At 44.1% G+C, this 21504-nt stretch overlaps 1 protein-coding gene across 3 annotated transcripts in view; it reads right to left on the bottom strand.

Moving 5' to 3' along the window:
* srcin1a (SRC kinase signaling inhibitor 1a) overlaps nucleotides 1-21048 on the bottom strand; it is a 95986-nt gene extending 74938 nt beyond the window's left edge. For 2 of the 3 annotated variants that reach the window (XM_070980936.1, XM_070980938.1), the window contains exon 1: nucleotides 20605-21048. In XM_070980936.1, the coding sequence (XP_070837037.1) occupies nucleotides 20605-20626 (22 nt within the window). In that variant the 5' untranslated portion in view covers nucleotides 20627-21048. Of the gene's footprint in view, nucleotides 1-20566 lie in introns of all 3 variants that reach the window. The other variant, XM_070980940.1, reaches the window with a different exon arrangement.
* Nucleotides 21049-21504: the final 456 nt, after the last annotated feature.

Genomic DNA, 21504 nt, shown 5'->3' with positions numbered 1-21504 from the left:
ACATGTGCGCATGCATGTATACACACCGGGACTTTCTCCATCACAGCTCACAGTTGCAGAGAATTTCTCCTGATTGAGAGTGCTAGAGTGCCAGAACTAATTAACAGCATTTGATTGTCTTGCCGCAGAGGTGGAAGTCATTACCATCATATTTCCAAGTGCAGGCAGAATGTAGTGGTGAAAAACTCGAGCAGATGTTTGCTTTGCGAAGGCACTGTGGGTGAATTTAAGGCACATATATATTCTGCTCCTATTGATCGCTGGAGCTGATCATGCATTCAGAGACAAAGTGATATTTGTTGCTGACATTTTGTCTTTCCTTCCTACCTATTTATGACAGTTTTCACATTCACTGTTATGATAGTGGAGGGAGATACAATCGCTTCTCGTTTTTCTACCGGATATCTGACTCTTTATTCAAACCACAGTTTTTTCATTCACTTCAAAGTCTTTTGAACATTTTGAATGGGATCCAGCACGATAATTAGCCTCCCTGTACAGTCCTGGCCTTTGAAAAGGAGGGAGGCGGTCACTAATTTTAAAAGGAAAAGGAGGAAAACAGGAAGTTGTGGATCCCTTTCCCATTCCTTCCCCGATGATCAGTCACAGCTCAGATTTCTACAGCATCTTCTCCATTCACCCCTCGAGCTCCAGCCTCAAACTATTCTCGTGGACATCAAATGAGCTCCATAGCAAACACGCAAAAAGCTGCCAGAACATAAAAGACCACAGCAAATTTACACACACACAAACACACGGTAATGAAAGTGAGAAGTATGAATGCACAGAACCCAAAAGGAAAAACGGTTTCACACTGTCGTGTACGATGTTCTCTCAGGCTCCACTTGGCAGACAACGCAGGCCTAAATGATTTATGAGAGGCAACAAAGCTTGCCAGTTGTTTGTTTTAGATAAATGCTACGCAAAGCAAAAACTAACAAATGCGATGATGGCAAACAAAGAAAGATGAAAGTTTTTGCCCCCCCACCCAAAAAAAAAAACCCAAAGCACCTAGTTTTTCTGAGCTCTGCATTGACATTTCAGGAGCAGCCCAAAGTTCAGACCTGGAGGCTGTAAAAACTTTGGTGCATTTAGAGGTTTCTGTCTCTCTAAGAGATTTTAAAAAGCTTTTCAAAAGCTGTGATTGCTGTTGAATCTTCAGTGGAAAGGATCCCTGCTTACCTCCTGCGGCAGGATCCCTGCGTCCCAACACCAACACCTGGCCGACTGCCCGCCCATCAGATGTGAACACCTGGTAGTCCTCACCAAACATCCCCTCCCCCTACACTGCCAGCAAATACCCTCTATCTATCCAGTGAACCTGCACAGCTTTACTGAGCTCAGCACAGCAAAACCTCCACAGCCAACTCAGTGATGCATCACAGCACTGTACTCTACTGTAATCTACTGTATTGAAACTGTACAACCGGATTCTCCCACGGCAACATCACGCTCCAGTGATTATGTTTATAAGACACTCTGAAGTTAGAGTACAGCAGAGGCCTAAAGAGGCTGGCTGGCATATTACACGGTGAACACACACACAATGAGAGAGCTCCACAAACTGCACCCCTTGCTCCTGTTTTCTTCTTCACACACATACACACACGCTACTATGCATTCTTTCAACATCTACACTCTTCATCAGCGGCATGCTTATTCACTGTCAGAATTGAAGGGGAGCGCTCGGGGCTGCAGAAGCACTTCCCTTCTCCTTTCCTCTGCACTCTCTCTCTCTCTCCCCCTTGATCTCCCTCTTTCCATCTTTCTCTTTCTCCGTCTGAAAGGTTTCTGTGAAAGGCCCGAGATGAAAGGCTGCCCTCAATGGGAGCGTGATTGCAGAGACAGCGCTGGCGGCCCAAGGTGCTAGCAGAATTGCTCACTCAGAGCTGCTCCACCCGACAAAGATGCGCACGGCCATTGTCCACAGTTTGTGCATGTGCGACACCAGAAAGATGCTCAGTTCAACAGTCTCTTTCTCGCACAGATTTATATTCCGACGGCGTGCGGCAAGCACTTTTGAGCAGGAAATCACACAAATATGAACGTCACATCACATGGAGATGATGTAAGGTGTAATGACACTCACTAAGGAAACACAATCAGATGCATGGTTTGCTAAAATGTGGATACGCCAGGTGCACAACACCTGTTTTTTTGTGACAATTAATTTTAGCATATTCACACAAACAGCAATCAAGCACACACACAGACACAAACACTTTTTTGCTATGATGAACTGCTTTTCTGTCCTGATAGCAAAAGGCCTGGAGACTGGCCTGCTTATATAAAGTTGAGTCCTTGGAGAAAGCAGGACAAATCAGGCGATGGACACTCAACTGACAAAACTGCCAAGAGGATGAGATTTATAATCTGAAAATGGCCAGAGCCCCGGACAGTAAAAATCTATATCTACCTCTTCCTGCTGTGAGTGGAAAAGTTCTTGAGAAATCAAGGATCACTTTAGCTTTTGTGGGTAAAAGCCACCAGAAAAGCAGAGTTTGAAATCAATGTGAAGGGCACCGTGATCTGTGACTGTACAGCTGGCCTGCTGCTGTCAACAGATCAGACACTGCGCACTGTTTGCTGCTTTGGCACAGGACTGATAATGACAGACGTGTCACAGAAAACATGCAAATCAAGAAAGAAATTCATCAGGAACGCTCTTTTCACTTCCTTTTACTGTTAAATCCGAGGCTGAGGATGAAACAGCTGTAACAAGTAGCTTTTTTCAGCCACGCTGAGTCTTAACAAATCAGAGACACAGCGATGTTAAATCACACTTTACAAGTGGTTCTCCTCAACCTGATGTGAGCAGTGTAGCTCTGGCTTTTCTCTGAGACTTGAGAGACTAAAGCTGAAGGGTGAATAGAAATATTGAAAAGCAAAGATTCAATTATGTCCTTCAGTCATATAATAGAACTGCACAGATGCAAAAGGAGCCCACCTTGATATTTTTTGCTTGTAATCACAGCGCATCTGCGAGGCTGCAGATCGATAATGCAGAGCGATGCTGCTGTAATGTAACCACAAACCTACTTTTCTTCAAGCGCCGGGGTGAATACAATAAACTGATATCTGCCAAAGATGAGACAGCAAAGGTGATCAAAATCAACCAGGTGTGACTGAAATGATTTACAGGACGTGTGATGGCGTCAATGTGACACAAGTTGTAGTGAAATGTCACTGGCAGGCGTTAAGAAGCGAGAAATATCCCCAGCTTGGCCACATTATTCTGCATATGCACAAAATGGCCACAGCAAAAGACTGCTGTCAAATGTGCAGAGAGACAGACAATAACTCCTCCTAATTCAAAAGATAAAATGCAAACACAGACACACAGACATGACCCGAAACCTATTCCTATATTTGGAGAAACAGAGGATTTTCAGCCCAATTCTGCCAAATGCCTCCTTTATCTGCTATCAATTACAAAACTGCCTGTTTTTTAGGCTCGGTCCAATTAAAGCGATTATGTGTCAGAGAAGGAAGCGTAATGTGATGATTACGATAATGACAGCAAAAACCGGATCTCTTTGTGAATGAGGCGCAGGTGCAGAGCTCGACCCAGGCAGCTCCATCCCGAGCAGAGGATCTGACACACAGGAGCCAGGAATATGTTACTGTGCAGGACAAAGAGACGGGATATAAAAGCCAACCCTTGAACTCCCAGAGACAGTAATACACACTCAGCACGGAAAGGAGATACAGGTGTCACAGCCCGATATCTCTTAATTGCTCTTAGGCTGATTTACAACAGAAGCTGTGGGAACTGGCGCCAGCAGCTTCCATTTAAGTGGTCTGCAGGGTTTGAACACCGCCTGGAATTCATTATGACGGTTGACTGGTGTGATGAAAAATTCAAGCAAAGCCGGAAAAGTTAATGGTATGTTAAGTGAGCGGACTTTACCGGTGAAATCAGCATGCGGTAGAATCAACTGCTGTTGTCGTGGCATTGAAAATGATTATTTTAAACACAGCTTTATCCGTCCGTCTGTAGAATTTCATTATAAATTCCCAACATAATTTCTTAGGCCCCAACGTGTCGAGTGACAGCCCTAACAAATGCAGATACTGCATATTTGAGGCTGATATAGATATGTGAGTGTTTCATACCACTGCTGATCTTCATCTAAACACATAACATGCACAAACACTTCTGACAAGGACCTCAATACATACGAATATTTGCTTTGACATTAAGCTTGTCAGTATCCTCTGGTGGACAAACTATGTCATAAATTCCCTAAAACATATCTTTGGTATCTGCGCCGCAATGTGTTGTTACTTGTCAGGTGACATACAGGTAGATATGATAAAGCAGCAATAAGTTCATATCAGACAGGGCTGATTTATAGGTCTTACACAGTTAGGACTGCAAAGAAAATCAATGGTGCCAACGTTTGCAGGTCCAGAGTCAGAAAACAGGAAACATGCACATTCTTAACATGTACATATCAACACATGCTGTCATTGTCAACATAAATCCTGCATGCATGTACATTTCTGTGCAAGTACATTGAGAGCCATGAAAAACCACGAATGTGTGCACATGAGACCAATAAAGCCAAATCTCACTCTGATTAAACCCAACGATAACGAATTTACAAAGCGAAAAAGGAGGAATTTTGGGATGGGCCAGCAAGTGTTGAGCATTGTGAATGACAACTGATTACCAAAATTGTTGCTATTTAATATAATCGTTTTCTGTCGATTGACATGACGAATCAATTAATTCTGTAATCATTGCAGAACAATAAAATCCACGTATGAAAAAAGCAAAAATACATTTGCTGGGAGCTCGAAATCAGTAATTTTGCTTCATTTGAAGCAGAAAATACAGATTTTTCAAGTATTAACAGAACTAGAGCAATGAATGGCCGGGGAGGATTTATCTGCCAGTACTAGCATGTCGCACATATGTATACAGTGTCTGAATTACGGAGTTTGTTCCCTATGGAGCACCGACAAATTAACCAAATTCCTCACGCCACACAGTTCTGTGTATAAACAGTGTCCGCCTGCATATGTTGCTCGCCACAGCTGCCAACAGTCTCCGTCTTACAGTGCTGGTGATTGCTTATCCTGGCTTAAAGCAGTAAACAGCACATTATAGGTACTCTTAGCTCTAATCTCAACGCAAGTAACTATATCGACAGTGATTTTAAACTTCATTAGTCCACTGTTGAATTTCCACATTTTCAAGCTGTTTAATATACATGGGTTTCCAAGGCGCTGTGGAATCAATCAGTGGGATGTTTTCTTCAGCGTTTAAAGAATCTGCTGAGATTTCAGTGAATCCTGCGGCTCAGGTGGAAAGTCACGCGCCGCCTGTGGGCTCCAGACTGTGACCCCACCGAGGCCAGCATTCAGAGGGTGTCATGTGGGCGGCACACAGAGACGGGGCATTTTGTGATGTATGAAGAGGCTGGACCAGGGTGAGGACATGGAAAAGGAACAAAGGGCCACAATAAAGCCCCGTGTGTCCCTGAACTCCTGCGTCAAACACCCACCGACAGAGCAGAGAGAGGAGAAATCAATACCGACTCATGCTATGCCCAGGCAGCATCAGGTATATTCGACCGTGAAGACAAAACAAGAAAAGACGAGAGAGAGAGAGAGAGAGAGAGAGAGAGAGAGAGAGAGAGAGAGAGAGAGAGAGCACGGGAGATGAGGAGAGGAAGGGAGCGATGAAGAACATTTGAAGGCTAACACTGCTCCCCGTTATTAGACAGCTCCCTAGACTCCCTCCGATGCACAATGCTGATGTTCTCTCTATCCGTGACCTTCTTCTGTTAGATCTTGTTGTACTCTCTTCCCAAACAACTCATCTATTGCAGAGCGACTGCGGATATGATTAATCTGTTTCAATCCGGGCTTCATATTGCTTTCAATCACGTACGCATTATGCAAGTGTCAAAAATTACCATAACAACACACAAAGTTAGAAAGGTTAAATTAAGTCTGCAAATAGGAAATTAAGAATTTGCTGCATCAGTTGGCATTTTCCATGAGGCCTCTGTATGTCGGGAGCCGTGAGAGCGAGATGTGCAGGTGACCAACGCGCCTGAGGGTGGAGTGACACCTAAAGGGCACAGCTTGGCTTCTCCAAGACATCTGCGGCACGTCTCATTAGTATTCAGCTATGAATCATTCAAACACAGCCGGCTGTCATTATCAGCAGAAGAGGAAGGGGACACTCGCACTTGGGGGCACGCGCAAAAAAATGTACCAGAAAATACGGAAATAAAAATACAAAGAAGGAGGAAAAGTATGGCGCTGAAATGACTCGTCCATCAGCAGAAAAGTAGTCGTCTTGAGTCATTTATGGAGCAGAAATGGCACACGATCACTGGTTTCAGCTTATCGAGGAAGGGGTGAGGATTTGCTGGGTGTTTTAGGGTAGCTCGTTGGACATCTCATGGGCATTCTGCGCGATTTACTGATATTTTAGAGACAAAACAATCTATAAAATAAAACGGTCAATAATGGGAGCTGCAGCCAAGGCTGCAACAGATGATTATTATCAATTCATCTCTCAATTAATTTCACAATTAATTGTTTGATCTCTAAAACCACCAGAAAATATTGAAAATGTCCCTTCGCGATTTTCTAGAGGCGAAGCCAACAAATATCTTGTTTTTTGTGACCAACAATCCAAAGATATTCAATTTAATACCATGTAAGATAAGGAAAAGCAATTATCACAAGTGAGAAGCTCAAACCATCAAATGTTTGGCATTTTTCTTGAATAATTACTTAATGAGTAACCAATAATCAAAATAGTAGCGGAGGAATTTTCTGTCAATCCACTAATTGCAGCGCCAGTCTTCAGATGTGTTGTTTTGTTCAACCTACAGTCGTTCCAGGAAAGCCCACTCCGCTGCGTGCTACTCCTTCCAAAACACATGTAGGCCTATACCTCATTGTCATTCCTGTTTGGAGCCAATAAACACATTTTTAGAGTCTATAACATACCGGTGTGCAATGAAAACGCCCATAAAAAGCTCTTTGTTTGCTTGCGCAAGGTGAGACCTCTCTCCTACAGAGCCCCATCTGCATGCTGCGCGACGACTGTTTGTGGTTAACGTGCGTACACGCAGACTACTGATGCGGGAAGGATCAACTTCAAATAAAGATACTCCTCTCCATCTCTCTGTGAGTTTGTCTGTGCACATGCTCAGTGGAGGCGAGAGCCACAAAGGCAGAACAACTTTGTGTCCTCCGCATTTCATCACCATACTTGGCATCGATTGTCTATAGCATTGAGCTGTGACAAACAGCAGGACAGTCAATGATAACCCAGCCAGCTACAACATATTTGTCAATTTGTTCTGAACTCAGCTAGGAGTCAGCATTTATTAACAGCGTCACATCTAATGTCTACTGAGGGCTCTATTCACTTTAAAACACTGCAATAGCAGATGTGCTTAGGTGCCAATATCTGCAATGTAAAGAGTGTTACTGTTGTTTTAGTGGAATAAACACACACACACACACACACACACACACACACACACACACACACACACACACACACACACACACACACACACACACACACACACTTCATATGTTGATGTCAACATGAACGCACATAAGTATCTTTTCTCCCAGCAACACTTTAAACTGTATCCATGGTTGATTTCCTCCACTCCAAATGTGGTTTCACTGTTCTCAAGTTGCACTCGACACATCGCAGGAGGTGGGAAAGAGACAACGTAAGCAGCTGTCCAATTTCAAAGACAACACAGGGGAAGACACAAAGCAATAAGGAGAAGTCTACGGTGGCTTCAGCAACCTTTTTCTGGCATTTTCCAAAGCCGAGAAACGGAACGTCTTAATGAAACCAGTAAAACACAAACTCCCCACAGAGCGCATGATACATTAATAATTGAATATTTGAAGCTTTGTTTCAGAGTGAGAGTGGAAGAAGTGAGTGACGGACGTTGGTAAACATCCATCACTCGTGGAGATGATGGTCAGATATTGCCTGCATAACCCAAATTAGCAGCAGATATGGACAGGGAATCTCATAGGGAACAAATGGACAATAAATACCTCGTTCAATGGCCTTCAGAAACCCAGCAACAACCCCATTTAGAAATGATTTTCCTGCATGGGTGGATTACTGAATGGGCCTTCCCGACACAGGCCAGGGAACCTGCAAAGCACCACTGAGAGACATGCAAAATGACCACGAAGAGACACAAAATGACCACAAAGAGATGCAAAATGACTAAAAAAAAGACTGAAGAAGAGGCACGAGACAACCATGAAGAAACGCAAAAAAACAACCTGGTACATCAGCTGATATTAGCTCACTGCAGATATATTTGTATCGGAATAAACAACAAGAAATTAAGCTGTGTAGAGGGTTAGGGTTATTAATATATTAATTATAAGCTTTCAAATATCAATCAGTATCAGCCTCACAAACCCTGTATTGGTCAGGCTATAAAAAACAACCACAACAAGATGCAAAACATCCACAAAGAGACACAAATGTCTGGAAAAGGGACAACCACAAATGACACAGCTTGCTCTCAAGTTGGAGGGGTGGGGGGCCTTTTACATGCCCAGGGGCCCATTGTCCCCATACTCAGTCCATGCATTCCTAGCAATACTTAACTCAATGAACAAATATCATGAAGGTCTGAATAATAGGCAGCAACCCATCTGTGTGCACTCCTCCATCTTCAAAGCATCTGTTTGGCGGTGGGAGGGAGTGGGCTGGGCTGGATAAGTCCTGCTGCCAAACCCTGGCGCCTCTAACTGCAGCCCCACAGCCGTCGGTGCAACATTCCTGCTGCCATGTAGAAGGTGGAGCTGATATTTTACTCTGATGGCCTTTGGCAACCTGGTGTGCCAAGAGGATGCAAAAGAAAGGAGACAAAGCTGCAACGCTGGACAAATAGCCAAACCCCTGAGTTCCTGGCCAAGCAAGAATACATCTGCCAAACCAAAAGCAGCAGGCTGAAGGAGCCACAGTGCCACACCCACCGCTCTGCAGAGAGTGAAATCATAGAGCTGGGGCACAAGCATCTTGTACTAGAAGCACCTGTACTAGAACAAAATAAAGAGAGGCAAATGCACAAATACACATGCATTATACAGATAAACATGCACATCCTTGAGGGCGTGCACAGAGACAGAGATTGTAAGGTCAGGATTGCAGCACCATGTTTCTTAACACCTGCTGGAAGATCAGTCGCTTGATGTATGGCTGGCTGACACGGCATGAATGCACAATGAGGTTAATCCTTTGTTTATCGGTGTGAAAGAACTGGTAAGTGGGGTCGTTGGGATGCGGATGCATTCATCACATGAGATAGCATGAATCCACAATGTCAGACAATGTAAAGGTGTGTTTTGGGGGACAAATTTAAGCAAATACAAGAAAACACACGGGGTGACTGCAGAGTTTGAGAGCTGGGGAAGTGAAGGAGATCACACGTGAGCTCGTGTACCTGCGATGATATCTATTCAGTGTCAGCGAGCGAAGCTTGAGCGTCAAACAAAGAGTGCAGCACGTGCACAGGTGTCAGCATGCTGATGACAGTGATTTTTGAAACGTATACAGCATCTGGCATGTATACAGCATTTAACCTCAGTCTCATCTCTCATAATCAAGTTACCCCCCTGCTGCCGGTCTTCACTGCACCTCCACAGCCTCAGCAGCCGCCTCTGTGAGCCTCTTGTTTCCTAGTAACTGTGGGTGGAACATAGGGCTTGGGGAAGAGAAGCGCCTTTCTATTCATGTCTGTCAGTCGTGTGCATTCATGCATTGATATCCAAATGATTACATATGTATGTGTGTATACATATGATGTGCACACATACCCCCACGAACGTTATTCAGGTTATGTTGACACTGTTTTATGGACAACAAAGGGTTTTTATCCTTCTCCGCTCTAAAAAAAAAAATCTGACGCACCGTCAAGAGCACTCCAAACCAACTTTCTGGCCAATCAGAAGCCTGAAAAAAGTTATTACCAGTAGGCCACCTGCAACTAGATGTCTGACCACTGTCGTCCAAAACTGGCAACGCTGGCTGCTGACTCTGTGTCGGGGAGTGCGGGATTATGTAGCGGTGACCTTCGCCGTGCATTCACACATGCCTCAGTTGCTCAGTACAGTGGAGGAGTAGCTGTACGTTTAAAAAGCCCTATCAAGGTTAGCGCCAGCTCTACTTTGGCCACATCCATCATTACCCTAAAATTTTGTAGATGAAAGGCCAAAATACATAGAAAAAAAGCTTAAAAAATACCTGTGTACATGTGAACTGGGCATTCATTTTGGCAGATGCTCTTGTAGTGCTGTTGAATTACACCATGTTATACTTTGAAGTGTTACTAACACTGTATTCTGAAGACTAAATATTAGAAACACCTCTCTGTATGTTGCAAAACAGTCCCACAGCGCAACACCTCTAAAACAGACACAGAGGAACTGCACATTACACGCTTCACGAGGGGACGATTTACTGCAAACCTGTTGTATTAGACTGCATTTGATTTAGCTCGTTATCCCCAAGAACCTGCCAAGTAGTTTAAGTCATTCGTCAAACAAATTAGCCACATGGTTCCAGCTTCCCGAATGTGAGGATTTGTTGTATTTCTATGCTTCATTGTGAACTCTGGGCTTTAGGCTGGAAAAAACAAGCCAAGTTGGGCTCTGAGATTTTTTTAATTAATCAAATAAAGGACAAAATAATGGTTAGTTGCAGCTCTAAGAAATGTTTTAAAACACACTGAACAGAGACTAAACCCAAATGAAGGAACACATCCACACCGTGACAACCTTCAAACACCCTTGTTATAACCTACAGGCTGAGCTTGGGCTTCAGCAGTGATTACCTCTGTGTGCAGCCCTCAACAGAGCTCTAGTTATTGAACAAGGTCAAACATTAGAAGGCGACTCCTTGCTGCTGAAATCATGACCACTGAGTGACTCACTTCCACCGGCAACAATAACCAGGATCGGCAAAAAACCAAACACATCGTCATATTCAGCACAGCCATTTTCCTCCCTCTGTCTTTTTCTCACCCACTGCTCTCTAGTCACAGAGCCAATCCATCTCAACAGTTTCTCTGCTCATCATCTAAGAAAACCTCAGCACAGCGCTCACATCTCTCTTGCCTGTTATGTATTTCAGTTTCAAAAATGCAGCGCTCTATGTTAAAGCCCTTGCTTTCCAGCTAACGCCTCGGACTGAGGAGATGGATGCCACCCAGCTAATCGATTCACAGACACAAAACACAGGCAGCAACGAGGGATGCAGGTCTGTCTCAGGTGAATACAGAGCTGACCTTTTCCTACTCCCTGCTCTAATACTTTGTGACAGTGAGTTTGGGCTCATCCATTGATTTCACATGCAATGTTTATGACGCCGGTGGTCCCTGCTACAGAAAATCTGTCTATTAAGCTTGGCCGGACTGCCAGATAATACAAGTCCGTATCTGCTTCCCAGCCAGTTACAAGTCATTACATGTATATTAGTGGGCGATAACGTGGGAATTGGTTTCCTTGTCAGAAGGGTCGCTAGTGGGGAAAATGAGGAGGGAAATGAAAAGTGATCCACAGGGCTGCTGCAGAGTATAGTCTTTCCTACCGCAGAGACTTGCGATGGCATGAAGAGGCGCAGCACAGCGTACACACACAGGAATATGAGCACATTGAAATGAATGAGTGATTTAAGACATTGAGACTGGTACACAACTGGCAGTAAATGCGATGGAGGTTTTAAATGTTGACTGGGACAGCGCAAAGATGGAAATCTAAATTGCTGCTGAGCCCCGAGGCAGCGCAGACATATTTGATGCTTCAATTCGCAAAGCGATACTAAGTCTCTCGTTAGAGTTTGATAAATCAACCTTTAGCCTGAACGTGGAGTGTCAAGCGGAGAGGACGGGCGAAGAGGGAGATGGTGAAGGAGTCTATTGAGACGGAGACCAGAATGAGATGAGGGATATTTGGATCCAGTCAGGAGCAGAAGGAGGCTAATCTGCCCAAAATCATCAGAGCCTGCGCTGCCTGCTTTGTATTCATGCCTGAGCATCTTGGGAATGAAAATCAGAAGTGATGGGAGGAGAACGTAGGAGGAAACGGTCTGAGTGAGAAGAAAGAAGACTATTACTGCTTCTTCTAGCACCTCACTAACACCACCATCTTCATTTCCTCTAACGCTCCCCGTTTCTTCCGTCCTCTCTTTCTGCTGGGGAAGTTTTAGGGACTGTTTCCATCTTTCAGGCTTCTCAGTCGCTTCACAGTTCAGCACCCTTTGTGAAGCAACACAGATGCCAGAAATGGGTCTTTAGCCCAAAGGTATCCGAATCGTAAGCTAAATCAGGCTCTCCCTGATATGAAATGCACTCCAACCTACACTCCGACATGTTCGCAAGTGATTCAGCTCAACTCTCTCTGAACCCTTTTTAAGCTTTCACCTGGCTTTAAATGTTTAATAATAACCACAAAAAACATGTCCACAAAACAAAACACAACCTTGTGGGAAGGAGAACAGTGCGACATGATCTGCAGCTCCTATGTTTAGACTAATGCCGTCCCGTGCAGGGAGGAAGCACATGCGTTCGGATCTGACACGGTGTGCCCCATTTCCACTGAATATTAAAAGCAGAGCGTATGCACGCTGCTATTTCAGGTGACACCAGGTGAGGCTCAAATGGATGTTAGATCTCTTTGTTCCAAAAGAAGAGGAGCCATTTGGTTCAGGAGGTGTGAAAGTTGTACTAATATGTACGGCTGCATGCAGAAAGATGCTTCCTGGTACACAAAGCTCGTCAGTGGACTCATTTTTCTACCTGGTCTCCTATTTCTTTTTTGCAGTCTACAAAGGAAAACCATTTAAAAAAAATCTTTAAAATAACTACACTTCTGTATACACTTTGTCCACTTTTTACAGGTACACTTGTAAGACAATTCAATACAACAGCTCAGCCATAACTTCTAGTTTTACAAAGACAACAATGTTCAGTTTTGATTGACACTGTCAGGTATTATAATTACCTCCATATTGATTATTGAGGTTGTGCAGCAGTTTATAGTGGAGTTGAACTGGACAAAATTTTACTGGGAGGAGCTTCTGATATTTTGCCCACCACAGATCTGTTGTGTTGATTGCATTAATTCGCAAAGAGTCCAATGCAGTGTTTAAAGAACTCATATGCTGTAAAACTGCCCTGGGATTGTTGTTAATTTTCCCATCTTCAATTGTCTGTGTATGAGTGAAGATGAAGCAAGAGAGAAGGTCATTGTTGTAACGCGGTTGTGGCAGAAATCACTATTAGCAAAAGCTGTGTTGAAGCAAGAATTCAACACGAGAAATGCATTTACGAAATAACTCTTGCTGAAAGTTAGATGAGAAGATTGATACCACTCTCATGTCGGTGCGGTAAATGTGTTTCTTGAGCCAGCAGCCGGTTAGCATAGCTTAGCATAAAAACTGGACCCCTGAAAAACAGTTTTATACTTAACAGTTTTTGTACGGATAATGTTTAGAGGTGGTCGGAGGCAGATTTTGTTACCTTTGGACAGAACCATGCTAGCTATTTCCCCGTGTCAATTCTTAAGCTAAGCTATTAGGCTGCTAACCGCAGCGTGGAGAAACTGTATTGCCAAACCTTCCTCAGTAGGGAATCAAATAAGCGCATTTCCCAAAACATCATGCTAGTCCTTTAACCTGGATGAAGCTAAATTATTGAGTTCATTCATCATTCAAAATTATAATACACTGAAAACTAAATTTAGACACATACACACAGTCTTCAATGATCTGTAAGCCGGTTCTTAGACCGCCACCAGCAGGTCTTATAAGTTGATGCAAAAGTACACTGTGTTAACATAAATGAGTAAGATGTCACCATCCTGAAAATGCCGACAGTGGGATTATTGCGCACGCTGTCAATCATCTGTGTGCCGAGCGCCACGGGCTGGGTGGGCCGAGGAGGGAGAGGGGAAACGTACATATTCTATAATTAACCAAAATGAGAATGTTGTCATTATCTACTCCGGCTCACACTCTGGTGAAGCCTACATTTCAACATAAAATGCAGCTATTTGCTGTTTAACTGATGCAGCACAACTGCAGAGAGTTCAAAGATGCAAAAAGGGCAAAAAGTGACTATTAATCAAAGCAGAAAAAAGTTCTGAACCTATACAACCTCCTTGTGCCTACCATATCTGAATATTTATCTCATTATCTCCTGGATTTTCACAAATTGATCTGCACTGTACCAACTGTGACTAAAGCAGAAACAGATGCTGCCTTCAAATGCTGCCTGAACTATTGCAATTACTGGTAGGGTACATTTTAACAAACTAATTAACTGTCAAATAATGAACAAATGGAAGAATTGGATTTCACATCCTTAATATGCTAAGATGTGTTGTCGTCATTAGATGAGTAATGTTTTGTCATTATGGATGACACCTTTTACAAAGGTGGATCTTCTTCTGTTCTTTGTGCTGCTGCAGTACAAAGCAGCCCTGTACCACTCGGTCGCTCAAACAGTCAGCAGAAAGCTACTTTTGATTTAGGGTCCATTTTGTAACGTCTCACTGCAGAACACCTTAATACACGACAAGTTGTTTTTATGACTCACAGGCTGGAGCTTTTAAGGTGCACATTAGGCCAGCAAGACTTTTCCAACAGATCACTGTGGACCAACTAAAGCTTTGTGAGCCGGGACAAGCTCGAGGATAATGAAGTAAATATTGGCCTCCTGGACCCACAGTGCAATCGCCTCAGGATCGTGTTATACAAGCTGCTGTGGAGTCATTTCATTGTTATTTTCTGCCCTTTTTGGAAGTCTAACCAACAAGCTGAACACCTTAGCTGTTTTAAAAGAGGGCAGAGTAGAAGCTGCACCACCTCACTCGACCAGGTGACAGGAAGTGATTGTATCTGACTGCAATGGACGGCAGCAGGAGGAAAGCTCCATATTTTATGTTACAATAAGTGACAAATGTTACAAATAGGTCATCTTAACCACAATCATGATGTTTCCTTAAGCCTAACAAAGTCTTTTTTTGTATGTGAGCCAAACCAAACCAAAAAAAGAGCTGCACTTTTAGTGGTCGTACATTGATGGTGCGCAAACGCTCGAAGGGATTGCGTTGCCATTTTGTGGCTGCCAGCTGCAGCGATACTGAGAAATCCGTTTTCTCCATTCTGAGGGCCATAATCAGATAATCAGTGACGAGGATTTCTCCCATTTGTCTGGGACACTGTCATCCTCAGGTGCAGGTGGAACGACAGCAGTTGGAAACTCCAGCTGACACAAGCAAATAACTAACTCAACATGGTTTAGGTCATCATTTAATGTATTTATTTTGTCATCATTTAATGTATTTATTTTGTAATGTGAAGGTATGTAGATTTTTTAAAAGACATGGTTATGTTGAAATAATACAATACTAGTAAGTCCTTTGTTGTACTGACTTGTCCAAAAATAGATATTTGAATGGTTCAAACCTGTCTGTTAGTAATTCTTTGGTAATCATAAACAAGTGTGATTTCAAAGCAAATGCAACAATGTGCATGCTGGTTCCCAGTTCACAACAGTGGCTCCCTGACTGTCTACACAGGAACACACCAACAGATTCTGATTATCTGCACCAACCCGTTACCACTGCCTTCTTTTTCCGAGTGTAAAATCTGTAAAATCTCACAGCACGGAGCTCACAAGGAATGATTTTTATGTGAGATAACACGAGGACAAGCACTGCTGTGACAGTAAAACCTCAGTCTGCTGCCCATGAAGTGAATGTAACTGATGGCAGAAACACAGCATTATATCACAACTTTGATAAAGAAATTGTATTTATAATGTGGACTGATCACGTCACGGCCAATCACCGAGCTTTGCCATCTTTTCAGTTACATTCTTAAGTACACCTGCCCGATTGTTGGAGGTCAAATTGTTCACATATGGGCACAAAAAAACTGGTCAACAAAGAAACTGAAATGCTCAAATATGAAGTACCATCTGATTGAGATTTTTAAGAGTAATTTATCTAAGCATGACACGTTTGACTTGATATTATTTAAGATAGATAAGAGGGAAAATGACTCTAACATTTAACAGAGTGACCAGTGCGCTTTTAGAAAACAGAAGGTCAGAGGACTTCCTGGTAGCAAGTCACTGCTCAATATCTCTCTTTTCTTTTCAATTTTCTCTGAAAAGGTCAAAATTAAATGAAACCAGAGTAGGTTTTTCCCAATTCTATCAACTAAAAAACACCTTCTGAAAGAAGACGTAACATGGTTGGCTCAAAGTCTTCAGTCCATCATCATGCACACGTGTAAATGCAGCCTTTAATAAATGTATGTAATACTTAAACCTCTTGAATCATTAATGACGTTGAGAGCTAGCTAGTGTGCTTAACAGTGCAGCTGTGAGAGGCTCATCATACTGGCCACACACCCCTGGTGTAAAAGCACAGACCATTCACAAAGACTTTTGACTTGCAACCTCAGCTCACGCTAACGACTCCCACCCAAGTATGCAACCGGAAAAGTGCAAAGACTCCTTAATGAGATGTGAAGACAGTTCCAGCTCTGCCGTGATTTTTTTTTTTTCCACAGAACTATTACATTCAGCTGAAGCACACCTTGATCATTTTACTCCTAAAACGCCCGAACTCTGCGTTATACCATCGCTCCTCTGAGCACAAAGCACATACTGTATATGCTCACATGCATGCGGGTGCACATATGTGAGCTCAAGCCCTGGTGCATTAACAGCTCGCTGTGACAAAGACACTGCATGAGGCAAACCTAACATAAGGGCCAGCTTATTGCTTTGGCATTTTCCCATCACACAATCATGATGCACTCAAGCCCTTTTATGGATGCGAGGTTGTGCCCCAAAATGCGTGGAGCCTGTATATCATGTTAATATTTTGTTTAGCAGATTTGCTCTAACATCAGTACAACTCCGGCAGCACTATTCCCGGCGGGGTCAATTACCTCGGAAATACCCTCCAAACATGCAGCTCCTCTGCCATGCTACATTGCATCATCGTCAGCCAATCACAAGGCGGCATTCATGGGGCTTTGTGTGGCACAGACCTAGGGAATAAGCAGGTGCATAAGTACAAAACAGTGACTGTACAAACACACTGGGATCCACACATGGCTGCATGCTGCTGTCAATAGCAGATGCTTAAGAGGTTTGATCAGCTGTGGGTTTGGTAGTTACTTGATCCACGTTTAAATAGACTCCAACAAAGGAAAGGATATAATGTGATTCAATCGAGGTTGTGTCCTTGCAGGTTAGATAAATATCTGGCAGGTACATGATGACCTGGTACAGTCCACCTGTCTATTGCCTCCAGTATTGTCCTCTGAAATGAAAAGAAGGTAAAGCAGCAGAGCTCACCTGGTTTTAAAACACAATCTATCACACAGAAAAGCATTTATCTGCTTCTTTTCCTTAATGCTAGCTTTGTCTAGCTTACATCAGCTTAAGTCCAGTGATGTAAATATGATTCAACAAAGTCAGACCGAAATACGACTGAACTCGCTGAACAAAGTCGACAAATGTTTATCCTCCTTCATCCACACTCCGACAGCGCATCCATCCGCAGTATTGAGTGTGTCATCATGTTGCCAACATGTCTGCGCCAATATCAACACAAAATCCTAATTTCAGATTCGAACATATCAGAGAGAATACAGCAGGCTACTGTGGCACAAGATGCCATCACATTACCGCACACTTTCAGCCTTAGTACAAACAGTGCTGGACAGAATTTATGTCCGGCAAATCACAGCATGTTACCATCCAAACACATCTTATTCTTCATCACAGATCATCGACACCCACGCCATGTTTTTGTCTTTGCCAGCATTCTCCCTTCATCCAGTATAACATCACTTCAACATGCAGTATAACAGCATCTCAGGCACTGCGGCCACCCCTCGCCGCCTCCGACACAGTTCTGGCTTTGCCTCACTGGAGAGGATCAGCAGATAGACAGACATGTGTGTTGACATAAACCTCAGCTGAACATACTAGGTATAACATGGAGGCATAAAGCTACCAGGATCTGCCGTCTCTGCACAATGGCAACGTTACGATAAGCATTAGCTCTCCAGCAAGCTAATACTGGGCTTAATGCTTGACTCTGCTTAATCTATTCTTTACGGTTCAGCCTAGCACTGTGAACTGGTATAACTCTAATGGGCTTATAAAGATGCTTCTATTTGCCACGATAGGCAGTGGTTAAACTGTGACGACCGAATGAAAATGGTCCACTTCTTTACTGGTCAAAGCTAAGCCTGATGTGGTAAACTGCTGGCTGACTGGTGGCCTGAATGCACAGCTCAAACATTACGATAGCTTAAGGCAGTAGATTTAGGATGCTTTAAGTTAAATTAGTACCTTGAATTGCCACCAACAGCAATGTCAGTCCTGACTATTGCACATCCATGCAGCTCGAAATCTTTTGTTCCAGCACATAATTAAAAACTGGTGCGCTTCTATAGGAAAATAAACTCAATGCTTTAACATTCAGCCAACTCAATTCTCCATTTTTAGGAAAAAAAAAAAAAAAAAAGACACTCGTGGCTCTGTATTCAACCTAATCCATGTCAATCCCTCTAAAATACACACTGACTACAGACAGAACTCCAAGGACGAGCTTTACAGTGATAACTGAAAAAAATCCAATAGACACACAGACCTCTGGCCAGCATAAAAGGGCTCATGACACTGCAGCTCGTGTCTGCCTTCACCTGAGCCTCAAACCGCTTTCCTCTGCCTTTAAATAGACTGATGAGAACGTCTGACAAGAGGATTCAAATATCAACTTGGAGAAATGAGAAATGAAACCTTTCAAAGGTCATCCGGCAGCAAGGCGAAGCGCAGCAGCCAAAAACTGACCGGACAAGGTGAGGGCATCAATATTCTCCACCAAGCACATGTGAGAGGAAGCTCAACAGGCAAACAGATTTAAAGAGCTGTTTACTATTCCACTGTTGAGCCCAAGCAATCATCCAAGTAATGACCTCATTTAGACACTCAACACTGTTGGAGACAATTACATTGCCTTTAGCACCCACAAGACCTCGACATCTGACTTACCTGTCCATCTACGCACCAGCCCTTTTTTTGCCTTTTGTTCTTTCAAACTTCCCTTCATTCTTTCCCCGTCTTTCATATCCACCGTCTCTTGTCTCGCTCCCCCCTTCTACCCGCTAGCTACCAGACTGTCCCTTGGTGAGAGGCATGCAAGGGATGAAGAGGAGGGGAGGAAGAAAGGAGGGAGAAATAGGTGAGGGAGAATGAAGAGGGAAATGAAGGTGGATGAATTCCTTGAGCTGTTCCGTGCTGCCCTTTTCTCTGAAAAGTGAACGTTTGCCCCTTTCCCCTCTCCTTCTCTATATTTCTTTGCAGCTTGATGGGGGTCACTTTTCCTCTGTTGCCTCTCAGTGAAGCCTTTCAATACCAGGATGCTTTCAACGTGCATTCAGTGATTCTTCCCCCATTCTGTCTCACTTTAACCCCCGCACCTTTTGCACACTTTCATACTGTTTTTCCTTCGATTTACAATCCCTCTACCTGAAACGCAGGTGTCACACATGGATGCAAATGCAAATACAGAGTACACTGCATGCAGAAATGTAGCTTACACACACACAAACATGTCTAGAGGCAGATATGCCTGCCTCTCACCAGGAATCAGAGATCGTTTTCAAGCACAGCATTTTCAGGCTGCAAAGTGTGCAACTGGTATTTCACCAAAGGGACTGTAGAAGAGAGGGAAATGGAGAGATTAAAAGATAAAGATAAAGGAGATTAGAAGAAGGAAAAGAGAGACAGAGTCCCAAAGGAAAAAGAGAGAGCATCACATGAAGGAGTTGACCCACCCGATCATCTATTTATACCATCCCCCATTCACTTACTGTAAGGCAAAGCTGCTTCGTCCCCTCATTAAGATATCAATACATCCACCAATTCTTTTATTAGTCAAATCAATATTTGTTTTTTCTGTATCTTATTGTCTTACACACACACACACACACACACACCCCTTGGGGCGCTTTGCTTCCCAGAGGTCATCCATGTGGTTGACAGCAGTACTTGAAACCACATCGACACACACACACACGAACACACACACACAAGCACAATCACACTTTCACACTTTGTGCTCAACTACACACATGACAAAATCTCTCTCACGAGTCACCTCCCTCTCGCTTACACACACACACACCCACCAGCACCACCTGCTCCACTGATGGTACTTCTGCTCTACAACAGCCCCCTCCCATATCTTGCTGCTCCCACAAATGGTGCCTCCACCCAGTTTTTCTAGCGCCTCATCCTCGTATTCAACAACCCTGCGAGCGTTTCCCCAGGCACCTCACTCCTACCTTACTACCCATTAACTGATGCTACCTTACGGCATCACTCTCCTCAAGCGATGCCGCGCTCCACGAGCCCTCAGCCCAACCCCCCATCCCCTGCTTTCACAGAGTGGGACAGGAGGACAGCCAGCTGGTTGGACAGCACAACACGCAGAATCAAAAAGATACCTGCTACACAAGTATGCATGGAGATAGGGTTGACATGCCTTGGGATGGTGCATTGCCCATGCTGCGACACGGACCGCTGCAGCTGAAAGTGATCGCGTTTCCTGTTCCCCCTCCTCTTTTTTCCTCTCTCCTCCTCCCTCCTCCTCCTGTCCCTCGCTTTCTGTTCTTCACAAAGCGCTGGGTCTCTGCTTCCTTGTGCCGGTCCCCGCGCTCCTATTCGCTCCTCTCCTTCTACCGTCCTCCTTCCCTTTGTCTCGCGCTCGCTCCGGCTTTCTCTTCCCTCCGCTGGAACCTCCTTTGCGAGATGGCTGTGGTCCAGCAGCGGCGCTCCTGACAGCACTGCGCGTGTGTGACTGCAAGCACGTGTGTGTGTATGTGTGTGTGAGGATGAGGCTGAGTGGGAGAGCCTGAGAGAGTGTGTTTGTGTGTGTGTGTGTGTGTGTGTGTGTATGTGTGTGTAAGAGAGAGAGGAAGAGAGAGAGGGAGGGAGAGAGAGAGAGAGAGAGAGAGGGGCGTACTCTTCAGCAGTATGAGCCTTGGGAGACTGTGCATGCCGGTGCAGGGATGCTCAGCACACAGCCAAGAATGAAACACAAATTTTGCCCATGATAAATTCACACTCCCTCAACCAATCTCTCTCACTTGCTCGCTCCATGCCTTATTTCCTCCCCATTACACATTATACTCTCTCTCTCTCTCTTAAAGACACAGGCGGCACGCTGCATTGCTACACGCCTACGGCAAATCTCATGATATGGTAATAAAGGGGAGTCCAGGGACATGGTCCTGTGTGGGGCTCAGCAGCTGAGCTAGCAGGGGGGCGGGTGGAGAAATGCTTGAAGCGTCTGCTGTATCAGGAATGGGGGAGGATGGGGGAGGGTGGTGGTGATGCAAGGAAGGGAGAGAGAGTGGAAGGGGGAGACAAGAGTGAGCACTTG

Source organism: Chaetodon trifascialis, chromosome 15 (genome assembly GCF_039877785.1).
Source record: "Chaetodon trifascialis isolate fChaTrf1 chromosome 15, fChaTrf1.hap1, whole genome shotgun sequence".
NCBI lineage: Eukaryota > Metazoa > Chordata > Actinopteri > Chaetodontiformes > Chaetodontidae > Chaetodon > Chaetodon trifascialis.
The sequence above is the reverse complement of the archived record's forward strand: the minus strand, read 5'-3'. Positions and strand labels throughout refer to the sequence as shown.